General features: G+C 38.6%; 1 protein-coding gene across 1 annotated transcript in view; it reads left to right on the top strand.

Moving 5' to 3' along the window:
• LOC139742362 (kinesin-like protein KIF21A) overlaps positions 1–23,672 on the top strand; it is a 41,836-nt gene extending 18,164 nt beyond the window's left edge. The window contains exons 17-34 of the mRNA XM_071652940.1: positions 502–704; positions 1,994–2,170; positions 3,332–3,571; positions 4,294–4,557; positions 7,011–7,112; positions 7,716–7,881; positions 8,521–8,572; positions 12,820–12,934; positions 14,173–14,402; positions 15,875–15,949; positions 16,969–17,076; positions 17,779–17,915; positions 18,819–18,999; positions 19,961–20,122; positions 20,949–21,066; positions 21,647–21,817; positions 23,077–23,276; positions 23,645–23,672. Of these exons, the coding sequence (XP_071509041.1) occupies positions 502–704; positions 1,994–2,170; positions 3,332–3,571; positions 4,294–4,557; positions 7,011–7,112; positions 7,716–7,881; positions 8,521–8,572; positions 12,820–12,934; positions 14,173–14,402; positions 15,875–15,949; positions 16,969–17,076; positions 17,779–17,915; positions 18,819–18,999; positions 19,961–20,122; positions 20,949–21,066; positions 21,647–21,817; positions 23,077–23,276; positions 23,645–23,672 (2,729 nt within the window). The remainder of the gene's footprint in view (positions 1–501; positions 705–1,993; positions 2,171–3,331; positions 3,572–4,293; positions 4,558–7,010; positions 7,113–7,715; positions 7,882–8,520; positions 8,573–12,819; positions 12,935–14,172; positions 14,403–15,874; positions 15,950–16,968; positions 17,077–17,778; positions 17,916–18,818; positions 19,000–19,960; positions 20,123–20,948; positions 21,067–21,646; positions 21,818–23,076; positions 23,277–23,644) is intronic.
• The last annotated feature ends 309 nt before the right edge of the window (positions 23,673–23,981 follow it).

The following is a 23,981-nucleotide window of genomic DNA, read 5'->3' as shown; positions in this document are numbered from 1 at the left end:
GCATGTACTGTACGTGTAGTTTGTACCGTACACCAGAAAACGTCTAACAAGTTAACAATTCAGCTCATGAAAAAACATATCGAAGGAATTTCGTTTAAAAAGAGTTGCCTTACAGTTTGTACTATGAGTTATAAAACAAACATTTCCCACTTTTGATCCTTGATAGTTCACAAACTATATATCAAATAACACTGACATTGCTATGAGCAATAGCTGAATAGTACAGTAGTGTACAATTTTGTTGGAGGTGATTTTCACAACTGGTTGTGGGCTTTCCGTCCATCAAACTACAATATAATGTACTGAAATCAGAACGGTCGTAGGCATATCTCTGTAGTCTGATCATATAGTGTTCGATGTCGAGTCGTGCTACTGGTCATATGACCTTGCTCGCATCTCTAGCTGTGCAACCGGTCAAATTGTGTAATGTGTGTTTGGCTTAAGACAGATTGTGGAATGAGATTTTTTTACCGTGGTCACTTTCTTATCCTTGTTCACCAGGGTCAATGGCCGAGTCAAGGACAAAGGACAAAGCAGATAAAATCAGGAAGGAATTTGAGATCAAACTAAAGAAGTTGTCTGAAGAGAAGGACCGATTGCTGAAGGCTCAGAAAGAACACAGCAAGATTCTCAAGACTAAATCTCGTTTTGAGAAACAGATGAAAGGACTCCAGGATGAAGTGACCAAGATGAAAGAAACCAAGGTCAGAGGTCACTTTGTCTCGTTGGCATGCAGGTTATGATGAGTGTGGTGGAGAATGGCAAACTACTGGTGTCAATTGGCACCACTGCACATTAAAAAAAAATATTCTGATGTTTAAAGCTCATTCTATTTTTTTTCTCCAGATATCACAGATTTAACAGACTTCCTGTTTTTATACAGCTTTCACTAGATAATCAGACTGCTTTGGAAGGAAGAACATTCTTTTTTTTTTAGTCCAGATTGAATGACTCTTGATTGAAAGAAGTCAACAATTTAGTAACTTTTACACTAGAAATTCAATACACGTACCAAATTCAATACAAATTTGATTAATGTGACCTATGTGAATAATGCACTTTTATGACATCTGTAGTTCTGCTAAATATTCTTTGAGACATGTAGTTTCTATCGCCGCGGGGAGGTAGGAAGTGCCTGTAGGTACATATATTTTGTCATGATAATACAGAATTCTGTTTTCACTGAGGTGAATTTTAAGCACAGTCTCTACTTTGAATGCCTGGTTAATGAAAAAAAAAATGTAGTGTACTATGTCTCCAACCAGTGGATCAGTGTGCTTGAGGAATGATAATTCTCAAATACTACCCCATTGTGTTCCCATTTGAGTCTTAATAGTTTGATGGTGACTTCACTCAGTATTTTAGGATTCAAGTTGGTTGAGAATCTCAGTGTAGGAAGGTAGATGGGTATTCATGTGAGAATGGTGATATTCCATTCCGTAGATTGACTGTGAGATTGACTGGTTAATAATCTGATTAGTTCAATGACACACTGTTTATCTTTCTTCCTTCGTCACTATGTCTGTCTGTCCGTTGGTCCGTCTTTCTGTCTGTTTATAATCATTCTCTCTCACCCAATCTTCATCCTCCCTCTACATGAGAAGGGTCAGATTCTATCAGATTGACTGTGAGATTGACTGGTTAACCATCCGAATTCAAAAAATTTGTAGGTCCAAATCAATTTAATGACACACTGTTTGCTGTCTCTCTCTTTCCCTTTCTCACTCTGTTTGTCTATAATCATTCTCTCCTCCTCCCTCACGATGTATGTTTGTCCGTCTGTCCCTCTGTCTATCTATAATAATTCTCTCTCACCTAATCCTCCCCCTACAGGTGAAGCTCATGAAGAGTTGATTGTTTATATTGGTTAACAAGCTGAATAGGTCTCTGTCACTTTTGCCTGTTTCACTCCCCTTCTCCCCCTTACTTTGTCTGCTTGCTTGTCTGTCTGTTTATCTATAATAGTTCTCTCTCACCAAATTCTCCCCTTCAGGTGAAGCTCATGAAGCAGATCCGAGAGGAGCAGCAGAAGAGTCGTAGCCGAGACCAGCAGTCGTCCCGAGAGATCCAGAGACTGAAGAAAGAATCCAGGAGACAAGAGACTCAGATCAAATCTCTGGAGGCATCGGCCAAGCAGAGAGAGATTGTCTTGAAGAGGAAACATGAAGCAGTGAGGATTTCTTTCTCTTCCTGCTGACTTCCAAACCCTTTACTTGATTCTCACTCTAGTCTTCCTTACAACTCACACATCTCCATTAGTGCTCCCTCTATTGTCCAATGTCCCTCAACTATCACTATTTGCCTGCCTTACACTCTCCCTGTGTCACTTCCCTCCTCAGCTCTTCTCTTTCTAGGTTCTTCTTTCACCCACTGACAATCCTTGAAAGGATTTCATACACATGGTGGTACTGCAAACCTGTCTTTCTCCTTTACTTCACCATGGAAACTTTCAAACAACTCACAAAGAGTTTAAATGATTGCATTCCGGTGGTCGCTGAGTGAAAGATTGTTAGAGTAGGGCTGATACTGTAATCATGTGTGTGCATGTATTGTATCTAATGATTGATAACAGATAACAACTTGACTCGTAAAGGATACACATTCCAATGACCAACAGGTGTTTCAAGGCACTGTGTGTCATGGTTTTATCTAGTAGCCTTGAATTACACACCACTTCCTTGAATCTGGCTTCAAATGGAATATGTTACAGTATATCCATTTCAGTGCTAAGAAGAAAAAGACTTTGACGAAGGAAACTGCCCTGACAGTTTGCTTTGAGGTAAACATGGCTGAATGAGGAAGAGGATGGAATAATGACTTGTGTTCTTTACCCTGTTTCACTAACATGAAAACTATATCGAGCCCAACGATGAACTCAAAGTTGGAACAGATTGGCATTGTATCAAGTTGCGAAGGGGATACATAGAATTCAGAATGTATTGTAGAATATGCCATGGTGGGAGCAAGATGTTGTTCCCAAATGGTAAGTGAAATAGTTCCTAAATTTTGAGGATGGGTTGATCCCAAAATTCTCCCTAAGATCAGTTGTATACTGTAAAACAAGGAATGTCACATGCATTTTAATTTCGGTGAGCCAAGATTTGCAAAATTAAAGCACATGTGAAAGTTCTTGTCTACACCATATGCATTAAGTCTTAGAGCTAACTCACAAAGATTTCATGCCGCAAAGAAGGCCATCATCTGCAATTTGCAAAAATTTCATGCCGCGAATATATCGTGTTTTACAGTATAACGTAGGATTGATTTTAGAGCCTGGTAAAACTGGTCCCTGGTGTTTCACCAAGTTTCATCTTCTCTCGCTCTGTTTCAGCTTGAAGCCCTTCGTAAGAATCAGAAACCCATGTCAGACAAGGTGGCAGGCCGAGTGACCCGACCCGCCAAGAAGCCCTCTAGTGCCCCGGCAGAGACAGGCCCCGCGGGTCAAAGGTCATTAAGTCGACGAGGGATGGCCAAGGTGGACACAGGCAGACCAGCTAAGCATGGGAGGAAGAATACTAGTGAATATTCGTCTCGCGCAGCAAGGCAGAAGTGGAACATGGTGGAGAGGAAGGTAGGAATGGACTGATCTTTAACCCGTTGAGGACGAGTCCTGAGTATGCTCAGGCAGGTGTCTATGGGAAATGTGTGTTGTAGCAAAATCAAACTTTGCTCAATAGGTTAATTCTCTAGGGCTGGACTTCACTCTACCCTGGTTAACACACAATCATAAATGACTTTATGCATACAGTGGACACATTTTGAATGGACATGTAGAACATTGACATTGTAAAACATGGATGTAGAACATGGCCACAGAACATGGACGTAGAATGTAGACGTAGAATGTGGACATAGAAAGTAGACATAAAAAGTGGACATAGAAAAAGAACATAGAAAGAGGACATAGAAGCAGATATAGGAAATGAACATAGAAAATGGTCATGGAAAGTGAGCGTAGGTAGTGGACATAAGAATGGAGATGGGCAAAGTATAGCATCAAACATGATATTTTGTAAATTACACATAAATCTGATTTCCTATATTTTTCCCAAGTCTTGATATTTTGCCATTTCTTTATCAAGATCACCTGAAAATTTCGATTTTTAAAAATTTTTGTCTGGTAAACCCTCCATATCAACTGTGCGAAGTTGGATTTTTAAGATCCGTGGAATGAAACGTGATTTGGGTTAATTTTGAAAGGATTTACTTGCATTAATCAAAATTAAATATCTTCAGTAAGAGTTAAGTCAGTGATATTTTCATCTCATTTACGTTTTTGTCGCCCTCTTTCAGATCACAGACATCGTTGCTAGGAGACAAACCATCTCACACATGGAGAGAGACATGGAAAGATTCATCCATCACAGACACAAACTGAGTAAAAAAGTGGAGAAATATTTGACAAAGAGAGACCAGGCCGTGAAGGGAGGAGGCAAAGATCTGTCAGCTATCAAGGAGCTCGATGAACAGATTGATGGATTGAATGCTAATATTGAATACGTCCAGGAACAGATCACTGAGTGTCAGAGTGGGATCATGGAGGTGATGGAAGGAAAGGTAAGGAGTTGAAAATATTAAGATATATTGACTGGTATAAGGGGATAGGAATAGAAGAGATACAACCTATATTAAAATATACATTGTATCAAGGTATATCAAGATATATAGACAGGTATCAAGAGTAATGGAATAGAAGAGATAAACATGAAATATATATATATATTGGATGGCTGGATGCTGTAGATATTAAATACGTCCAGGAACAGATCACAGAGTGGGATCATGGAAGTGATGGAAGGAAAGGTAAGGAGTGTGAAATATAAAGATGTATTGAGTGGTATCAGGTGTTATTGACTAGAAGAGATAAACATGCAATATATGTATATTATATTGGATGGCTGTGAATGGGATACCAGGAAATATTGCATGAGTTAGGGCCAATATTGCATGAATTGGAGATGAGAGCAACATTGAACCTAACAAGTGCCTTATTCCCTGGTATTCCATGAATTAATTCTGTCCAATGTAATTATTATCATCTATAATCATTATGTACGTAGAGAAAGCATAAACTGCACAAAAGTACCAGACTTCTACTCGACTTTGAAGTTGACACAGCACTGAAAAAGTAGTAGGCCCTACACAATTACATGTCAAGCAAATAGCAAACTTAGAATTGAAGATTTTGCGCACTATAAAGCGTTCGTGCAATCAGCAAGTGCTCGTGTAGCAGACGAGACAAGATACAATGTATTATTGAACAGTAAACAATGGAAGCCTATGGGGAATGATATACATTCACCTACACATTGAACGGTAAAAAATTGAACAGACAACAACACACGCTTTTAATGCATGGGAGAGATAAACATGTATATCATTCTTGAGATATATTGACTCGTATTGAGAGATATGCAATAGGAGATATAAACATTATTTATGTCAAGATACTGTATCTTTAGCAGGTATTAATATATGAATATGAAGAGATAAGCATTTACTCACAAGAATGAAGAGATGTATAGTGAAGGAGAGAAAGACAGAAAAAGATAATTTGAGAACAAAGGAAAGAGAACAATGCAATACATATTGGTATATTATAAAACAAGGAGTCAAAGGAAAAATCATATTAGGATTAAAATGGTTGCAATTGTAAGACTGACCAAATTTCTCTTCATAAACTTTTGCACTGTCCTAGGATGGTTTGTGGGTATGTATTCTGTTTGTCTGTAAAACATGTCTTCAGTGCATTGTACTGTCTGTACAGCTGTTTATACCACTGTTACCATGTTCTAGCAAGACAAATTATTTATTCAATGTATTCATGTTTGTAAAGTGTGTACAGTCAAACCTGTCTACAGTGGCCAACCTCCAGGGAGGTGGAAACAAGTGGCTGTTATAGACAGGGTATTTGACATGACTTTCCATTTATAGGGAAGGGAACTTTTCAGTGGCCTTATACAGCAGGTGGCTGCTAAGGCAGGTTTGACTGTACTCGTATGCTAGATGTAAATGTTAGTTTGTGTTACATTTGTCTGCAATTCTAAGTTGTGTATATAAATTCTCCTTTAATTGAACTGAAGGAGAGACTTTACTTTGCTTCAATGATTTGCCTCAATGTTCACCTTGTTTCACAATTGTCTACCTTCATCATTCTCTCTGCAACCATGTTTTTTATCTCCTTTATTTCCCTCTTTATTCTCCCTACTTCAATCACCTGTCAATTAAGTTTTCTCCTATCATTGATTTTTCTTGTCAGTCTCCAGTATGAAGTAAATTAATTGTTTTGTTGTCAGAAAGAGAGCCCTGTTTTACAAGCATAATTATTAGATGCTTTATATTATATGAGTATGGGTACCATATGTCCTGCAACTCTTTGCTCTGCTTCAGAAGGTCGGCTTCTAACACCCCACTCTGCTTTGCACTGTTTGAATGTAGTCTTATCATATAGTGCAGAACTCCTTTGCTAGATGTTTTCTGAGACTTGTCACATGAGGGAGCTGTTGCAAATTCCGCGATCTAGTGCACACTGTCAAAGAGAATATTTGGATGAATAAAAAAGTACCTTTTGTACAGGCTGGCAGATTGACATAAAAAAAAAAAGATGCTAGCAAAGTAGAAAAGTAGGAATATTACTAAACGTTATGGCGGGGGGGGGGGGGGGGGGGGGGGGGGCATGATTACCGCCTGTAAGTCATGCTATGTTACAGTGTGTCCATGAGACACTGGTTCTCTTTCTTGAAACTGTTATAACTGAGAGATTTAAGCCTGAGAGATAATTCTTGTTCTCATTATGTCAGCCATGTATCTGCTTTACTGAAGAAACAACAAAAAACTTCACATTAATTGATATAAAAAGGAAAAGAGAGGGAATTTCACTTTGCTGACAATCCATTTAATGTGATGTTCTTTTTTTTTTCTTAACTAACAAGGGGAATGCTTAGCTAGGTCGTGCAATTGAAATGAGAGTTATTTGTTGATAGAGGGCACTGTTTATTTTCTCTAAACAGGAAGAGATAGATGCTGTGGATGCAGCAGCCGTCATTGAGCAGTGTTCACTGAGGGAAGCCAAGTACATGTTGGAGCATTTCATCAACCTGGCCATCAACAAGGTACACTCACTCACTGTGTGCAGTTTTCTTAACTAGCATGCCATGGTTTCTTCTGGTAACAGAATACTAGTACAGAATGGACATAAATAATTGACATTTAGAATGGACATACAGATACATGCAGAATGTAAGTCATTCAGAATGGACATTCAGAGTGGACATTCAGAGTGGACATTCAGTATGTCATGTGTTGCTCTCAATGTATGTGTTTCTCAGTTATTAATGATGTAAAATAACATTAGCCATGTACATGCCATGTACGACGTACAGTGTATGTACACTTTTCTTCCCATAGAGTATTGTGGGTGGTTTTGTAAGGAAGTTGTAACTACTTAATGTTCCCAGTCTAAGTGAAATGCATACAAAGACTTCTATACCAGTAGGAACTTCAGTGCTTTCTCGCAATATGCCTGGTACAGATGTTTTATGACACATGTGAGTGGAGTGAAGTTTGCCATTATTTACCAAGTAGGGCATGATAACCTTCCTTGTTATCACAGGCATTTTATATCCAAAACTGTAGACTGCCCTCTAGAGGTGGTGAGTATATAACCTCTCTGAATACATATCACAAAATAATACTGTTGTGTGTTTGACGTACAGGGTCTGGAGGCAGCTCAAAAGGCCACCACAGTGAAGGAGCTACAGGCAAAGCTTCACCAGGAAGAGCAGAACAGCTTTGTGCAGCAGACTCTCCTACAACACATGATGGAAGGAAGACAGGGAGAGGACCCGGACTTGGATGGACTCTTTGACCATCCCAACATTGGTATGACTCTTTGACCATCCCAACATTGGTATGACTCTTGACCATTCTACATATTAGGCATGATCCTCACCCACCCTTTTGTAGGCATATCTCTTTGACCATCCCAATATAGGTATGACTGTTGACCATTCTACATATTAGGCATGATCCTCACCCACCCTTATGTAGGCATATCTCTTTGACTATCCCAACATAGGTATGACTCTTGATTATCCCAACATAGGTATGACTCTTTGACCATCCCAGCATTGGTATGACTTTTGGCCATCCCAACATAGGTATGACTCTTGACCACTCTACATTTTATGCATGACCCTCACCCATCCTTATATAGGCATATCTCTTTGACCATCCTATCATAGGTGTAACTCTTTGACCATCGTAACATTGTAGCTTTATTTCTATGACCATTCTACATTGTAACATAGGTTTGTCTCTTAGATGTCTCAGACATAAATATTACTTTTTTACCATGCTAACATAGGTATGACTCTTTGACCTGTCTATCATAAGTTTGATTCTTTGACCATCCTTACGTAGGTACTGTATATCACTCGTACCATCGTATGTACAAAATGTAACTGTGTCTGTAACCTTTAGACATGACTAATATATGACCTTCTTTTTTTCGCATTGCAGACAGTGGGAGTAGTACCAACAGCTCTAGGGCTCCCTCTCCAGTTGACATGAGGTAAGGCATACATTTTTGGGGCAATATTTTCTAATTTGCTGATATTTGATTCAGTCACAGAACTATGTCTCTGAAGAATTGCATAAACTACTAATTAGAGACAAATTGCAGCACATCAATGTGGTTCACCACACAGCATCGAAAAGGCAAACACAATTCACAATCAAACTATTATGGTTAATACGTGTTTTTGTTTGTTTCTGTTTTTTTAAGTATGGAACCATGTACTACAATATGTGTCATCACATTGAATTTTGAAAATTGGATGAGAATGTGCACATTTCTCACCGTGATACAATGTTGTCAGTTTGAGCTGTATTCGTAATGCCACACATTGCAATTCTCATGCACAAGTGAAAGGTATAAGCACACACACACATGCAGACTTTACACACTCTTTGTTATTAAGAAAGAATCATACACCATTTAGAGAGAGAGGGGGAGAGAGAGAGAGAGGGGGTGAGAGAGTGTGCTTGACTGTGACTGAGAAAGAGTGAGTTGTGTCAGGTGTAATAACAGCTAGTCTTATGGGCTCCAAGATGAGGAAAGGAAATTTGTATCAAATGGATTTTTTTCGGAACCACTTGTTTGTGAAAAAAACAAACAAACAAACAAACCAAGAGACAAACAAAACCCAACAATAATTCTTGTAAATGAAATCAAACAAAATCACCACTCAAATTAAGTCGTAATAAAGTTGAATAGGGTAAAATAAAGATACCCAGACCTCCAAACCGTTCTGAATCAAAAGCTTGGTGATTTCATACCAAGTGATACTTAATCCAATGCTTGTGCAGAACTTCAACTTAATCAAAGGTTTGATAATATTTCCAGTGGGTCTTTTATGTTTTACAGTCTGTAGTTTGGGTTTTTGCCATTTTTTCTTTGTCTACATAATATTATCATGTGTTTTACAGGCAAAATGGTGTCAAATACCAAACCTCAAAGTTACTGATTCATAGATCTCATTTAACTCTACTTTATATAGGTACCATACAAATCTAGTTTGGGGTTTCTTTTCCAAAGTTTCCATCAGTGTTGATACTTTAATGTAGCAATGCCTAAATGTTTCTTCTTTTTCTCTTATTTCACTCAATCCTCACATAAATTGATTACTACCACATTGCTTTGATTTGTTTATGACTCTGATTTGCATCCATTCATCCGTCAAATCGTATTACTTTGTGTTCTGTCTGGTCTGCCATCATATCGGCCATCAGACCCATTTTGTTGTTTCTAGCATGTCTCATAGCTTTAGTCACCTGCTTCTTTACTTTCTGCTCTCATGTCATCCATTTAGTGAAGCAGAAAAATCAAAAGCTGATGAGAGTTTGTAGCAAAAAGAAACAATACGACACTCACAAATGAAAGTGAATCTTCCTTTATGTAGCTGAATGAATTAGAATGAAGACTTGATTGACTTGGAAGAAACATTGTGTGCATTCTTTCCATGATCTGCAGCATACCGTGTTTGTAGGAGAGTATAATGTCGGTCTTAGGTCTTAGGTCTTCCCAGTTCATGATAACATGAAGAAAACGCACATTGGAACTTTAAAGTTAGGTAGATCATGCTAGATGTTTCAAACGGATCTTTTCAGTTTTGATCCTGTGCCTTTGTTGATGCGGAAAGCCTTCTTTTATGATTTCTAGTTTTGTCTTTTAATAGTACAAGTGAAGAGAAGGTAGTATCAACCATATCTAAGCACTGACACTGTGATTACTCTATCTTATTTTGATGTCAGCATTTATTGAAAAACACAAGGGCAAATGCCAGATCATCTATGACTGCTACACCTCATACCGACATTAGCAAACTTGGACCATGTAGTAAGTGCATGTTGGAATTGTTTGATGTACATAGTTTGTTGTACTTTCCAGGAAACCTGTGTTATAAAGTGATACTGGCTGGAGAATAATTCTAGTAGAGACCCCTTAGAGGTCAATCCATAGTGGAATTATACAACACACAGTACTGAGAAGTATTTGGGCATGAAATCATTTACCCATCTACTGGGTGTATGCATTAAGGAGGGACTTACCCCAAATGTAGTAGTGGATTCAGTGAATTCAAAATATCAGAACACACGCCAAAGTTGGAGAAAAATCAGAAACTGGATTAAAAAAATTGTAATTTGTAATGTTTTGGTGAAATTTGTATGCTGTCATTGCTGGATGAGTTTACAGTAGTCTTTGATGTATCAGCTGACGATGTCACAATAACATAAAGAATACACAGAATGACGCTAAATTTCTTCTTTTTTTTTTTCTATGCCTTTTTTTTAAATTGATGCCACCACCCCATTGGATTACAGAGACATTATGTTTTGGGCCATTCATCCGTTAGTCTGTCTCTCTGTCCCAGATCTCAAAATAGAAAATTAGTGGACTAGGTTCTCTTGGTGCCAAGCCCAGGTATTCTACATGATGATGAGATGCATTGAGTAGATAATAGGAAAAATGTCTGAAGGTCAGAGGTCAGAGTCACTAAATTTGGCCAAAATGATCTTTTTCAGGTGTATCCTCATTTATGAATGTCCAGTGTCTTTATGATTTGATCGACAGGGGAGAAATATATAGACAGATACTTGCCTGAAATCGAAGCAGCAAAATGCTAGAGGTTATGAGTGAATATATCTGTATAGAAAAAGAAATAAAGGTCAGCTGTATAATCTACCATAAAGGAGTGTCCAGTAGTCATATAAGTATAAAACTTTGATAGGAAAGTGAAAATATAGGCATTGTATTACTACATGAAATGAAAGTACTGTCAATGTCACAGGTCACTGTATGTTGGCGAGAAATGTAATTCTCCAACCATGACTTCAGCAAGGACTGTTTATCAGTGATATACTATCTAGTAAAAAGGATAGCAAGGACTGAACAATGAATTACCTGAAAATACAGGGTTGATGTCACAGTCATCTTTGAAATTAAGTTAAAGTGTCATTTCTAGCCATTATAGGTTATGTTTAAACTGTTCTAATAGCATGATTTTGTCATTCTTTGAATTTAAAAAATCAACATTGTTTTGAAGACGAGTCCGAGTATACTCGGACTGATGTCTGTGGAAAATGTGTGTTTTACAATGTAGCAAAATTAGCCTGTCCTTAATGGGTTAATTTTAAGTGCCATATTAGAATCACTGCCTAATTGATTGTTTTATGTCTACAAGTGTTCAAAAACAGAAACAAAAAACAATAATGTAGTTGCTGCTAGTGAGTAGATAATATGTGTCAGGGATTTTTGTCAACACTGCTATCTGTACAAGAAAATGAATGTGAAAGAGGTTATATTAGAGTTGGTTTTATAATAAAATAACACTGCCATTTCTTTGTTTCTGGAAGTGCTACAGTAATTTCAGAAGTTTTGGGGAACATGCAATACGTTATGTGCATTTGTTTGTGTGTGTGTGTTGTGTGGTATTTTGAATTATTGTTGGAAGACTTTGGCCAAGGTGTCCAGTTCATTTTGGGATAAGCTGGAGTCGATGTAAATTAAGATGAGGAGAGAGAAGGGTGTGGTCACCACAGATTTACTGGGAAAAACAAGATTTTGAGAGATTCAATTAATCCATTAAAAAAAAATAGCTTGTATTAATGAAAACACCATGTGGTTATAATAAAGCAATTGTTTTATCAATCCAGGGGGAAGCATTTATTTGTCTCAGAATCGTGGGTATAGAAGGCAAACAAAATCAGTGACATATGAGGAAAGCTAGCAAGGAAGGTCCACTGTACATAATGCATGTTCAAGTCTATCTTAGTGGCCACCTGCCTATAACATCCACTCTTTTCTTCTCCCATGGGTGGCTGCTATGGACAGGTTTGACTGTAATTGGAGATGAGCAAGAGAAGATGTCATGTGATGAGAAGTTTGATGCATGATGTAGATTGTGAGTGAATTAGCAGATGTAGTGAGAGAGAGAGAGAGAGAGAGAAAAGTAAATCAAAGGATTGGAGAATAGGAGAAAAAGACATTTATCTGGTAATCGTGACAAAAAAAAAAGAAAATGAGATTCCAACATTTATAGATTGTGGTCACTCATATTATATTTTATGCTTCTAACTCACTTTGCTTTTTATTTTCTTTGTGCATATTGACCCGTCTGCATGGCAACCCTCCATGGCAACCTTCCATGGCAACCCTCCATGGCAACCTTCCATGGCAACCAATATTGGCCTGTAACCTACAACTGCATCACACTGCTGCAATCCATGGCTTGTGATATTTGGCTGCTCCCTGCACAGTGCCTTGACTGCCTCACTGAGTGTGCCTGATCACTCAACGATCCCATACACAGGACCAGCGAATTCAAGTACACCTGCCGTTCCCGTTCCCGCTCAGACTAAGGCCAGGGACAAGGTAAGAGAACTTCACAATGCTGAAGGCATACAACAAGATTTCAACATTTACTTAACCCATTAGTCACTGAAACCATTTACAGTGTATTTATTTTCATAAAGAATATATAATTATGAAATTTGAAAGAGGTCAAAGGTCAACAACATACAGTGTATGTCCAAATTATTTCTGTGACACACCATTCTCTTGGTACAGTCATAATAGGCTTTCAAATAAACAATAAACATGCAATGAGCTATTTTACATCATTTTGAATAGAATGTTGTCGAAATCAGAGTAATATTGCCATACACCTTCCAAGGAACCACAGACATTATGTACAGAATCTTCAGTTGCTAAAGGGTTTAAATATGTGACTATTTATCCCTATGTCCCGTAAAGTATACTCTCTTAATTCCACAAGAGCCGGGGTTTTTGGACCCATCCAGCAGCTAGGAGTGGGATTTGGCTCACCCACCTCCCCCAATTGTCAAATTGAAACTGTGGGAGTCTGTAATGTTTTCATGACTATTACAAAAAAATGTGTGCTACTGTGGCATCCCTTCTAGTGATGGAGGTCCTGTTTGTGAGAGAATTACAGACCATGCACGTAAAAGATCCTGCTTTATTCATTCATTGCCAAGAATAGGTGCATAATATCCTGACGAAGAGATCTGCCCTAGTGTACATCCAACCTGATCCCATTGAAGACCAGCTAATGCAGCTGAATATGGGCTATCCAGTCATTTTACCCGATGGAAAATGAGAACAAAACAAACGAATACATCATGATTTTGCAAAAATTTTCCGCAGCAAGATATACCATTGTACGTGTTGAAAGGGGATGACGAGTATCTGATCAGTGGGAATGCTGGGGGATGATTGTTCCAATCCTTGTGGGTTTCATTTGAGAGTAAATTATATTTATATATCTATTGTTGCGTAAAAATTGTTTGCTTTAGAATGGTCTCATATTCAAGTGATGTGCAGTTCAAAGCCCCGTCACTGTACAGGCATGCTAACCTAGAACCATCAAACTGCACATCACTTATGAGATCATTCTGAAGCAAAAGATTTTCACACAACAATAGATATATTATTTACTCTTAAATGAATACCAAAGGATTGGAACAATCATCCCTCAGCATTTCCACTGATTCCCACTGATCAGTTACTACCTGTCCCCTTTAACCTGTTGAGGATGGACTGATTTTGCTACGACATGCATTTCCCATATACCCTTGCCGAGTATACTCAAGACTCGTCCTCAACGGGTTAATTTTCTGAACCTTGTCCATGACCAGGCACGTAGGAGGACCGCTACCCAGGAGGAGTTATTAGGGACCAAGGGACCAATGGAGTTCACTCCTGATCCTGGGATGGGGATGGTGGCTGAATCTGATGAGACATCATCATCTACAGACACAGCCTCCATTGACCTTCCCCACATCCACCCTCAGAGTCACATCCCTATTAGGAAGGAACTCAGGTAAGATAGCAATGTGTGGTAAAAAGTCAGTGTGACTATTTTGAAGAGTCAGTGTGACTATTTTGAAGAGTCAATCCACCTAAGTACAGTAGCACATAAATGTATCCCGTAGTCATCTAAAATCTTATGACATCCCTATCAGAAAGGAACTCAGGTAAGATAGTAGCGTGTGGTAAAGAGTCAGTGTGACTATTTTGAAGAGTCAATCCACATATGTACAGCAGCACATACAGTTATCCCATAATCATCTTAAAATTGCTTGACAACCCAATCTGAAAGGAACTTTGATAGGATAGTAGCATGTTATAAAGAGTCGCTGTAACTATTTTGAAGAGTCAATCCACATTTACATAAAGTACAGTTGGACATATCTCCAAGTCATCTTAAAATCTCAACAAGCCCATCTGAAAGAAACTTGGGTCAGATAGTAACATGACATCAAGAGTCAGTGTGACTTTTGTGCAGAGTCAATCTACATTAATCTTCTTCTTCTTAATACAGCAGCACATATCTCCAAGTCATCTTTAAAGGACAAGTTCACCTTCATAAACATAAGGATTGAGAGAATGTAGCAATATTAGTAGAACACATCATTGAAAGTTTGAGGAAAATCGGACAATCCGTTCAAAAGTTATGAATTTTTGAAGTTTTTGTGCAGTAACCGCTGGATGAGAAGACTACTGCAGTGTGGGAATAACTTAGATGTCACATGCGTACAACAATATAAGGAAACTATAAAGAGAATTTCACAAAATTTTATCTTATGAAAAAAAGTTCACATTCCCCCAACTCGTTACCGACAAATGTTATGAGTAATATTATTCCCCCTGCCTTTAGAAAGAGCCAAGTCAAGTGCTCTTTCATTATGTGAAAAAAGTGAAAATATGTTGAATTTTCTTTATATTTTCTTTATACTGTTGTACGCATATGACTAACAAGCTGTAGTAGTCTCCTCATCCAGCGGTTCAAACACAAAAATTTAAAAAATTCATAACTTTTGCATCGATTGTCCAATTTTCCTCAAACTTTCACTGATGTGTTCTACTAACATTGTTGCATTCTCTCAATCCTTATGTTTATGAAGGTGAACTTGTCCTTTAAGTATACCCTGACATCCCTTTCCGAAAAGAGCTCAGGTAGGATAGCAGCATTTAGTGATTCTTGTCCTGAGTCATTGTGACTATTATGAAGAGTCAATCCACATAGAAACATTTCCTCATCTGATCACAACATGTTGCTGTACAAAAGGAAGCAAACTCATGGGAATGAAATTCGTAGCTTGATTATGATAAATTGATAGTTCAATTTCTTGTTATTTGCCTTTGTTAGAGACTTATAAAAAAATATCATGTTTAGGAAAAATGATAATTCTAATCTGTAACTGCATGCAATTGTCAAGAGGCCTGTTACTGTGTAGGTAAAAATTGCCATGAAAAATGAGAAAACTTGTTTACTGATCCTTCTGTTGTCAGAGCGGAGCGTCTTTCACCGGCTTTGAGAAGAAAGAATATTGACAAGCTACAAGCCAGCTCTAACCCTGGATCAGTGTAAGTACATCTCTAAGAACTCTTTATTCATTTTCAACTTCAGCAAAATGAGCTATCTTTAAACTAGAGGATAGTGATTTACTTGTCAAATGCTTTTGCTTTTTTATTCATGTTTATATTTCCACCAATGAAAAAGACATGGACTCCATGTCGTAGTTGTGGATGAGGAGGCTGTGGGCACAAATTTCAGATTTTTATTGCCTGGTGTAAGTTATCTTAAAAACATTTTGTTATACACCAGCACCATCCTTTTGGTAAAGGATCATGTACTCAATACAATCCTGTTAAAATCTGTAAAGATAGCATTCCCTGTTCACAACAGTTTACAGTCCTTCAAGACTCAAGAAGAGGGGAACACTGTGTATTGTGAAGGTTTGCAACAAGATGTATTCAGGAATCCTTATAATGAATTATGTACACTTTTATATGCAGCACACACGCAGCTGAAGAATCTTGCGTCCAGTCCAACATTACCCATAATAATCTTGTCTGCATACACACCTGTATATATTCAGTGACCGGCAATTCTTTTACGGAGCAGGAGTGCAGGCCTACAGATGAGTTCTTTTAATATATACAGCGAGCAGCGAGTAAAGATCAATTCTGCTTGGCCAACCTTCTCTCTCTACGATCTATGCTACTGGGTCTTTAACCCATTCAGGATGAGCTGGTTTTGTTTTGACATCCGTTTCCCATAGACACCTGCCTGAGTAAACTCAGGACTAGTTTTCAGCAGGTTACTGTAAAACATATATTCGCGGCATGAATTTTTCGCGAATTGGAGCTGACAGCCTTTTTTGCGGCATGAAATTTTCGCGAACTGCCACTGGCATTCCATGCATATAGTGTAGAAAAGAACTTTTGCGTGCATTTTAATTTCGCGAATCTTGGCGCTCGCGAAATTCACGAAATTAAAATGCACGCAAAAATTCCTCGTTTTACAGTAATATGACAACCCTTGTGCTGTGACTAAAATGATATGTTATACTGTAGTTCACTTATTTGTGACTTTGTTGCAGTGACCACACCCCGGACCACACCCCACCCAGCTCACCCCCTCCCACCAGGGCAGGGAATGTCTTCTCCAGACTGGCTCAGACAAACTCACCAGCCACTCAAAAAGACAAGTGAGTCTACGTGATAACATACAAGGAAAACAGCATGTAAATTTAGTTTGAGTCTTTGTTTGGAAGCCTTGCATACAGCTTTATACCTCCTGAGTCTGAAAAGAGACTACATGTAGCTGCAGCATGAACTGGCATCAACTTTAATCACTGTCTACAAACTGAAGTAGGCTTCTAGAATTGAGCTAACAAAATTATTTGGGTTGACTTTGCAACAGAAAGATTTTTTTTTTCTTCTATCAAATATGCTGAGCCAAGTGAATGAGTGATATTGATTGGAATTTGGCTCATTGCTACAAGTATCTTGATGCTTTACACAGCTGTAATGAAATCTAGTGCCATTTTTGACAAATATTGAATTGTGCTCTCCCGGTGTTTTTATTTCAAGGGCAGTGTTTGTAGCTGTGAGAGTGAAGCAAAGTTGTGGAGATGTGCTGATGATACTCTGTATTCTTACATCAGGTGTGAGATAAAAGTTGTAATGTTGATACTCAGTGTTTACATACACCACTTGGGAGACAAGGTATAGTGTGGATACTCTGTGTTTACTTACAATGTACAGTAGTTATCAGCAAGGTGTAATGGTGTCACTTGGTGTTTGCTTACGCCAGTTGTAAGACAAGATGTAGTGTTGATGCTCTTTGTTTGCTAATGCCATTTGTGAGTCAAGGTGTAATGATGATACTCTGTGTTTACTTACACCAGGGGTTCCATCATTCCAGTCATCAACAAACCCAGCACTCCCAGGGCCCCCCTGGTGTGTTCCTTCACTGCTGAGGGTCACAGTAAAGCTGTTCTCTCGGTCCAGGCTACAGAAGAATTACTCTTCAGTGGATCCAAAGGTAGGCTACAGTCTACTCCAGACTAAAAGATTATTTCAAAGGACTCAGATGTGGGCTAGAGTCTAGTCCAGATTAAAGGGTTTTTTGCTGGATCCAAAGGTAGGCTAGGTCTAGTCCAGAACATGAGGCTCTTTATTAGATCCAGAGGTGGGCCAGAATCTTGTCCAGACATAAGGACTCTTTAGTGGATCCAAAGGTAGGCGTAGGTCTAGTCCAGAGTAAAAGACTCTTTAGTAGACTCAGATGTGGGCTACAATCTAGTCCTGACTACAGGGCTCTTTACTGGATCCAAAGATGGGATACAGTGTAGTCCAGACTCTTTAGTGGATCCAGAAGTAGAGGCTAAAGTCTACTCTTGATTGCAGATCTTTGATGTGCCCTGGAGGTAGAAACCCTAACCTCTGTCTTCATCGTCATTGTCTTCATCGTGGTTTAAGGTCCATTTTCCCAGTCAGTGTGATTGGACAGATCATTTCCCGTATGTATCTATTCCATAATATCCTGTCGGGTCAATATGTCTGATTTAAGACATCTTTTTGTCTTTATTTGAAGGTTTCTTCCTACATCTTGCTGGGTCTCCTATACCATATGAATTTTCCCATCAGCTGGGAAATTTGCAATTCTCTAAAACCAGTGGGTCTTTCCTTTCTCAGTCACATATCCATTGAATCATATCAGTCATTTGAAATCTTCAGTCAGTTAAAAACACAGTGCCATAAAAAATTGCATAAAATGGCAAATTTTTTGTAGGAGTTGGTGTCTAGTACCGGTAGGCCTCTCTTCTGTACTTTCATACTGTCAAATGCTCATGTATCCCAGTCTGAGTATGCTCAGGTGTAGCTGAGGTGTAGTTTTTGGCGCAATAACTGCTGTAGTAATAACATTTTCTCTGATTGTTTTTAGATCGGACTGTGAAGATTTGGAAACTTGACTCGGCCAAAGAGTTGGCTACCCTCTCTGGACACACAAATAATGTCTGTGTTGTGAGGTACTGTGAGAGGCTACAGCTGGTGTTCAGTGTATCAACAGCTTTCATCCGTATCTGGGACATCAGGGATACATCAAAGTGTGTCACAACATTGAGGTAAGTACACCAGACTTTGTCACTCACCCGGTGTAGTATACACCCGCTGCTTGTGTAGTAACACTGCACTATTCATAATACTTACATTCATACCCTTTGTATCTTGGAACACTAAGATTTTGTTCAGTGTATCAATAGTATTCATATATGTCTGGGACACCATGGATACATCAAAGTGTGTAACAACACTGAGGTAAATACACCAGACTTTGTCATTCTCTGAGGTGTATACACCAGACTCTTGAGTAATAACACTACACTGCTTCATTTCACTCAAGACTTTCAACGAGAAGTGTAGAATAACACTGAATATTATACTGTCAAAGTACACTGATGTGACATTTCATCAGATTCAAGTAATGTACGGTGTACTCCTGAAAACCATTCATCACATCAAAAGGCAGACATGTACAGTAGGCATCAAGCCAACACTCCTCCAGTCTATTTTTCTCCTCGGGTTGTTTTAGGTTTGTGCTGGAATGATTCCCAACCTGGCATGGCTAGCTGATTGTGATGCCATCTTTCCATCCATTTACCTTGTGAAGAACCTTTCAATAGTAAGAAGAAGAAGGAGGAGGAAAAGAAATAATCATCATCATCAATTGATCGTGAAGGAAGTGTAATCTTTATGTTATTATCAGGGACTCAAAATTGACTTTTCACCACAAGTCGCTGCCAACTATCTATCCAGCTGATCCTTTTAAAGGTCAAGGACAATTACCCTCTGGGCAATTACCCCGGACCCTTCCCTTGGCCCTAATCCTAATCCTAACCCAAAGTCCTAACCCTTAACCTAACCCTAACCCTAATCTTTATACCTTATCACTAGCCAGTATTTAGCTGGGGGTTAATTGCCTTCGGGAGGTAATTGCCCTGATACACCTTTGAAAACTTGTGGTATTGAATACTTTTTAACGTAATTGGTATGAATTATGAATGCTCCTCTCTGATTGGTCAACAGTTCTTCTGGTATGCAGCTTGATAGGACTGCAGGTAGCAGTGCTTCCCGTACCGTGGCCTTACCTCAGGGGGAGACTCAGATCAATGACATAGCAATCAATGAGGCTGGGACGAGACTTTACTCAGCAGCTGGTAACATTGTCAGAGTCTGGGATCTTAGCAGGTGGGTCTCTAGGGGTGTGTCTTTTCTAGTGGGTCACTAGGGGTGTGTCTTCTCTGGTGGGTCACTAAGGGTGTGTTTTCTCTAGTGGGTCACTAGGGGTGTGGCTTCTCTGGTGGGTCACTAGGGGTGTGTCTCATCTGTTGGGTCACTAGGGGTGTGTCTTTTTTGGGTCACTTTGGTTGTGTATGTTTGGATTTGTGTGTCTGTTAGCTGGAGTTAGATTAACAGTCTCTCAATTACATGAGATTATGAGATTACCTTCCTAAATACTACTCAATAGCAGTCCCTTTATCCCAGGTTAACCCTTGGAGGACTAGTCCCGAGTATACTCGGAGCAAGCTTCTATGGGAAATGTGTGTTGTAACAAAATCAAACCGTCCTCAATGCGTTGAGATGATAATGTGATAGTAACTGTGTGATAATTTTGTCAACCTGACCTGGCAGCTGTATCACTCTAAATAGCATCATTTCAGTTCCAGATCTTCTGTAGGCATATTCATCGGAGTTTTTAATCCAAACCATGCACTACATGTGCTTTATGATGCTGTTTGATTCTTTTCACAGCAATTTATCATTAATCAGAGATTTGTGCTTGTGTGATAAAAGGTTGCAAATACCAATCAAAGTTTGACTATAATTCTTCACTGATTCACAAGGTGATGTTTTTTGCATGCTTGTCTTTAATTTCTAATGAAGGAGACTGATTGGTGTATCTTGGCTTACAGTGATAAAGTAGAAAGCTTTCAGACAAAGCCAAAACATTGGTCATCATTTCTTTCCAGCATCAGCAGTTTAAAAGAATTTGTATATTATTCTTTCATTTCAGCTTCCAGTCAATGTGTAAACTATTTGGTGGACCATCAGCTGCAGTGATGTGTCTGGAAGTCAAGACTACCAATGGCTTGGATCAGGTCTTTGCTGGATCTAAAGACCACTATGTGAAGGTGATTATTTTACATGGCAGGCTTCTCTGTGCAAAGAAATGAGATTTCTTCTGTAGACTTGATTTTGAGTACCATGTGAGATATTAGTGATAGCCTGGATGACTCGATCAGCAGTCTGCATTCTACTGAATTCATGAGCAGCCTTGATATAAACTTGAGACTAGATTCCACTTTCTGCTTGGCACTATTAAACAGCCTTCAGTCTAGCAAGTCTAACACAGTCAGTGTGTGAATCAAGATTTCATTTTTTATTGACTCTTGCACGAAAAATGCAGTCAAGTGAAAAATTGCCTTTCACGGGTGTAAATAATCAACAATTATTCAGCCATGATAAAAACTATGGACATGTACAATCTGGTGGATTCCACGGCCTCCTGATTGCTTGACAGACATTACACCTACTATTCTACCTAGCTCCTGCCAAATAACCAGAAATAGTTATAAACCTTAAAGGGGTGTGTCCTGCATATTTGTACAAATTATTGATTTATGCATCAAGTTTGGCAATTTGTCAGTCAGTTGCATGATTTGACGTATCTTGTATAAAGTGTAATAACAACCAGTCTCTGTTTGTCTCTAGATGTTTGAGGTGGAGCCTGGTGCATCAGGGTGTCTTACCACAGCCTTTAACTTTGACCCTCCACACTATGATGGGATACAGTCCATGGCTATTCAAGGCAACTCTCTCTTTAGTGGGTCAAGGGATGCTTGTATCAAGAAGTGGGACCTGGAACAGAAACAGCTCACTAAGGTAGGCCAAGACTTCCTTGAGGATGAGGTATCATTAAAGGAGACCTCCGGATGATTTTCAGATTTTTACATTTGAACAACTAAAAATTAGTGATACTGATGACAGAGTTTTAGAATTTGTGATGATTAGGATGAAAGAATAATACTATTTTCAAAGTCTAGAATAAATTGCAATGAACAAGGATGATGACATGGCAGAGTCACCATTAGAATGCATGAGTTCGGGCTCATGGAAGCAGCACAAAAGAAGAAGGCATGCATAGATTATACACAGGTGAACTCGCAAGCAAGCAGTATTGTAATGGAAATACACAGCTACATTTCTGAAATATGTGAACCTCCTATATCATTATCCTTGTTCAGTGTAATTTGTTTGAGGTTTTTCAAAGTATTGTTTCTCTGCTCAAGAACTACAATAAATTCCACAAATCTATACATAGATTTGTTGATTTATGTACTACAAGATGTGAAATTATGAAAATCGTCCGGAATGTCCCTTTAACTACAGTAGCTGCCTTGACCTGTCGAGGACGAGTCCCGAGTATACTCAGGCAGGAGTCTATGGAAAATGTGTGTTGTAGCAGCATCAGCCCGTCCTCAACGGGTTAAAACATTTATTTGGAAACTATTACATGGGCAAAGGTGTAGAATCACAAGTTAAATACAGTGTGAAACAACAGAAGTACAATGTCTTCACATATGAATTACAATGTTATGGCTTTTGTAGGTTTAGATTACTGTGATGAGTAACTTTTATAAGTTTTACTGCAATACCAGGAATTGACAGGGACTCTCTTGCCTCCCTACCACGTAAACAGCTGACTCCCATACTAATGAAATCCTCGGGTCGTGCTTTTTCTTTCTTTTCTTTTTTTTTCTTTATTTTGATATTTTGCAGTAGACGAATAGTATAGTATGTAGAGAAATATACAAGCTCGTTTAGGTACCTTAAGTTTAGCTTTGTTGTAATGAAAATTTCATTATTTTTGCTCTGTTTGTTATATTGAAGTCCTCACAACTTGCAGTTTTGTTTTTTTATTTTTGTTTATATTGATATTTAGTTGTAGCTGAACAGTAAAGTATGTAGAGAGATATTATAGATGGTCAGTTTGGTACCTGAATTTCTGCTTCCTTGTGAGGAGAATTTCATTGATTGCCATAATGGAAATGAATTGTCTCACTTTGTGTAGTATTTGCAATTATGTATACCTCTGTGAAGTTCTAACCCACAAGACTTTATGTACCTCTTAACCTCCGCAGCCCATTTCCAACGCACACAAGGACTGGGTGTGTGCTCTAGACTTCCTACCAAGTAACAACTGTCTCTTGAGTGGCTGTAGAGGGGGCTATCTCAAACTATGGAACGTAGATGACTGTAGTCTGGTAGGAGAGATGAAAGCTCACACCAGTCCCATTAACTCCATAGCAACCAACTCTACCAATGTCTTCACTGCATCCAGGTTAGTCTCCTCATCCCTACAAACTTTGGTCTCAGTGTGATGTTTGGTTTGCTCAAACCTGCATGTTGGCTGCCTATGGATGTGGATTTGTTTTGTAATTGTTTTACTTTACTGTGACTCTAATCAAGTTTCCATGCTGAGTGCAAAATGTTCCTAATCAAAATACTGTGCTAATTGTCTTGTTGCGAAATGTTCCTAATCAAATCACTGAACTAAGCGTCTTGTTGCCAAATGTCCAGCCTTTTCCCATGTCTTGCGGTTATTTTTCTTAATACTCCTTTTGGTTTGGTTTCATGGAGTTCTCAGTACTGAATTGAAAAAAACAATATGGTAACCTTGATTGACCTTTTCATTTGCTACTGTGTCAGTGTCCAGTGTCTTGTGATAGCTCCCTGAGGCTTTTAATCTCATGTAACTGGTGAGGAGGCTATTTGAAAAAAGAGCATCCTTAAAGGGACTGTACAGTTTTGGTTAAGATCTGATTTCAGGTTTCTAACATTTTTTTGGTGAGATAATGAGAAAAATCTTATGAAATAAGAAAGAACATGTAATTCTACGAGGAATTCAACATTTATTTGATGAAAATTGGTTTCGAAATGGCTGAGATATCAAAAAAAGAGGATTCTAGGAAAGTGTGGGACCCACACTTTATTACGATCACTTTGTTTTACTTTGTTTTTGGATGTTTCTGTCGTTCCAAATCTG

The sequence above is a fragment of the Diadema antillarum genome, unplaced genomic scaffold, assembly GCF_040938485.1.
Source record: "Diadema antillarum isolate AM-2024a unplaced genomic scaffold, OU_Dant_1.0 seq00000998_RagTag, whole genome shotgun sequence".
Classification (NCBI taxonomy): Eukaryota; Metazoa; Echinodermata; class Echinoidea; order Diadematoida; family Diadematidae; genus Diadema; species Diadema antillarum.
Note: the sequence above shows the minus strand (reverse complement) of the source record. Positions and strands in the feature narration are given on the sequence as shown.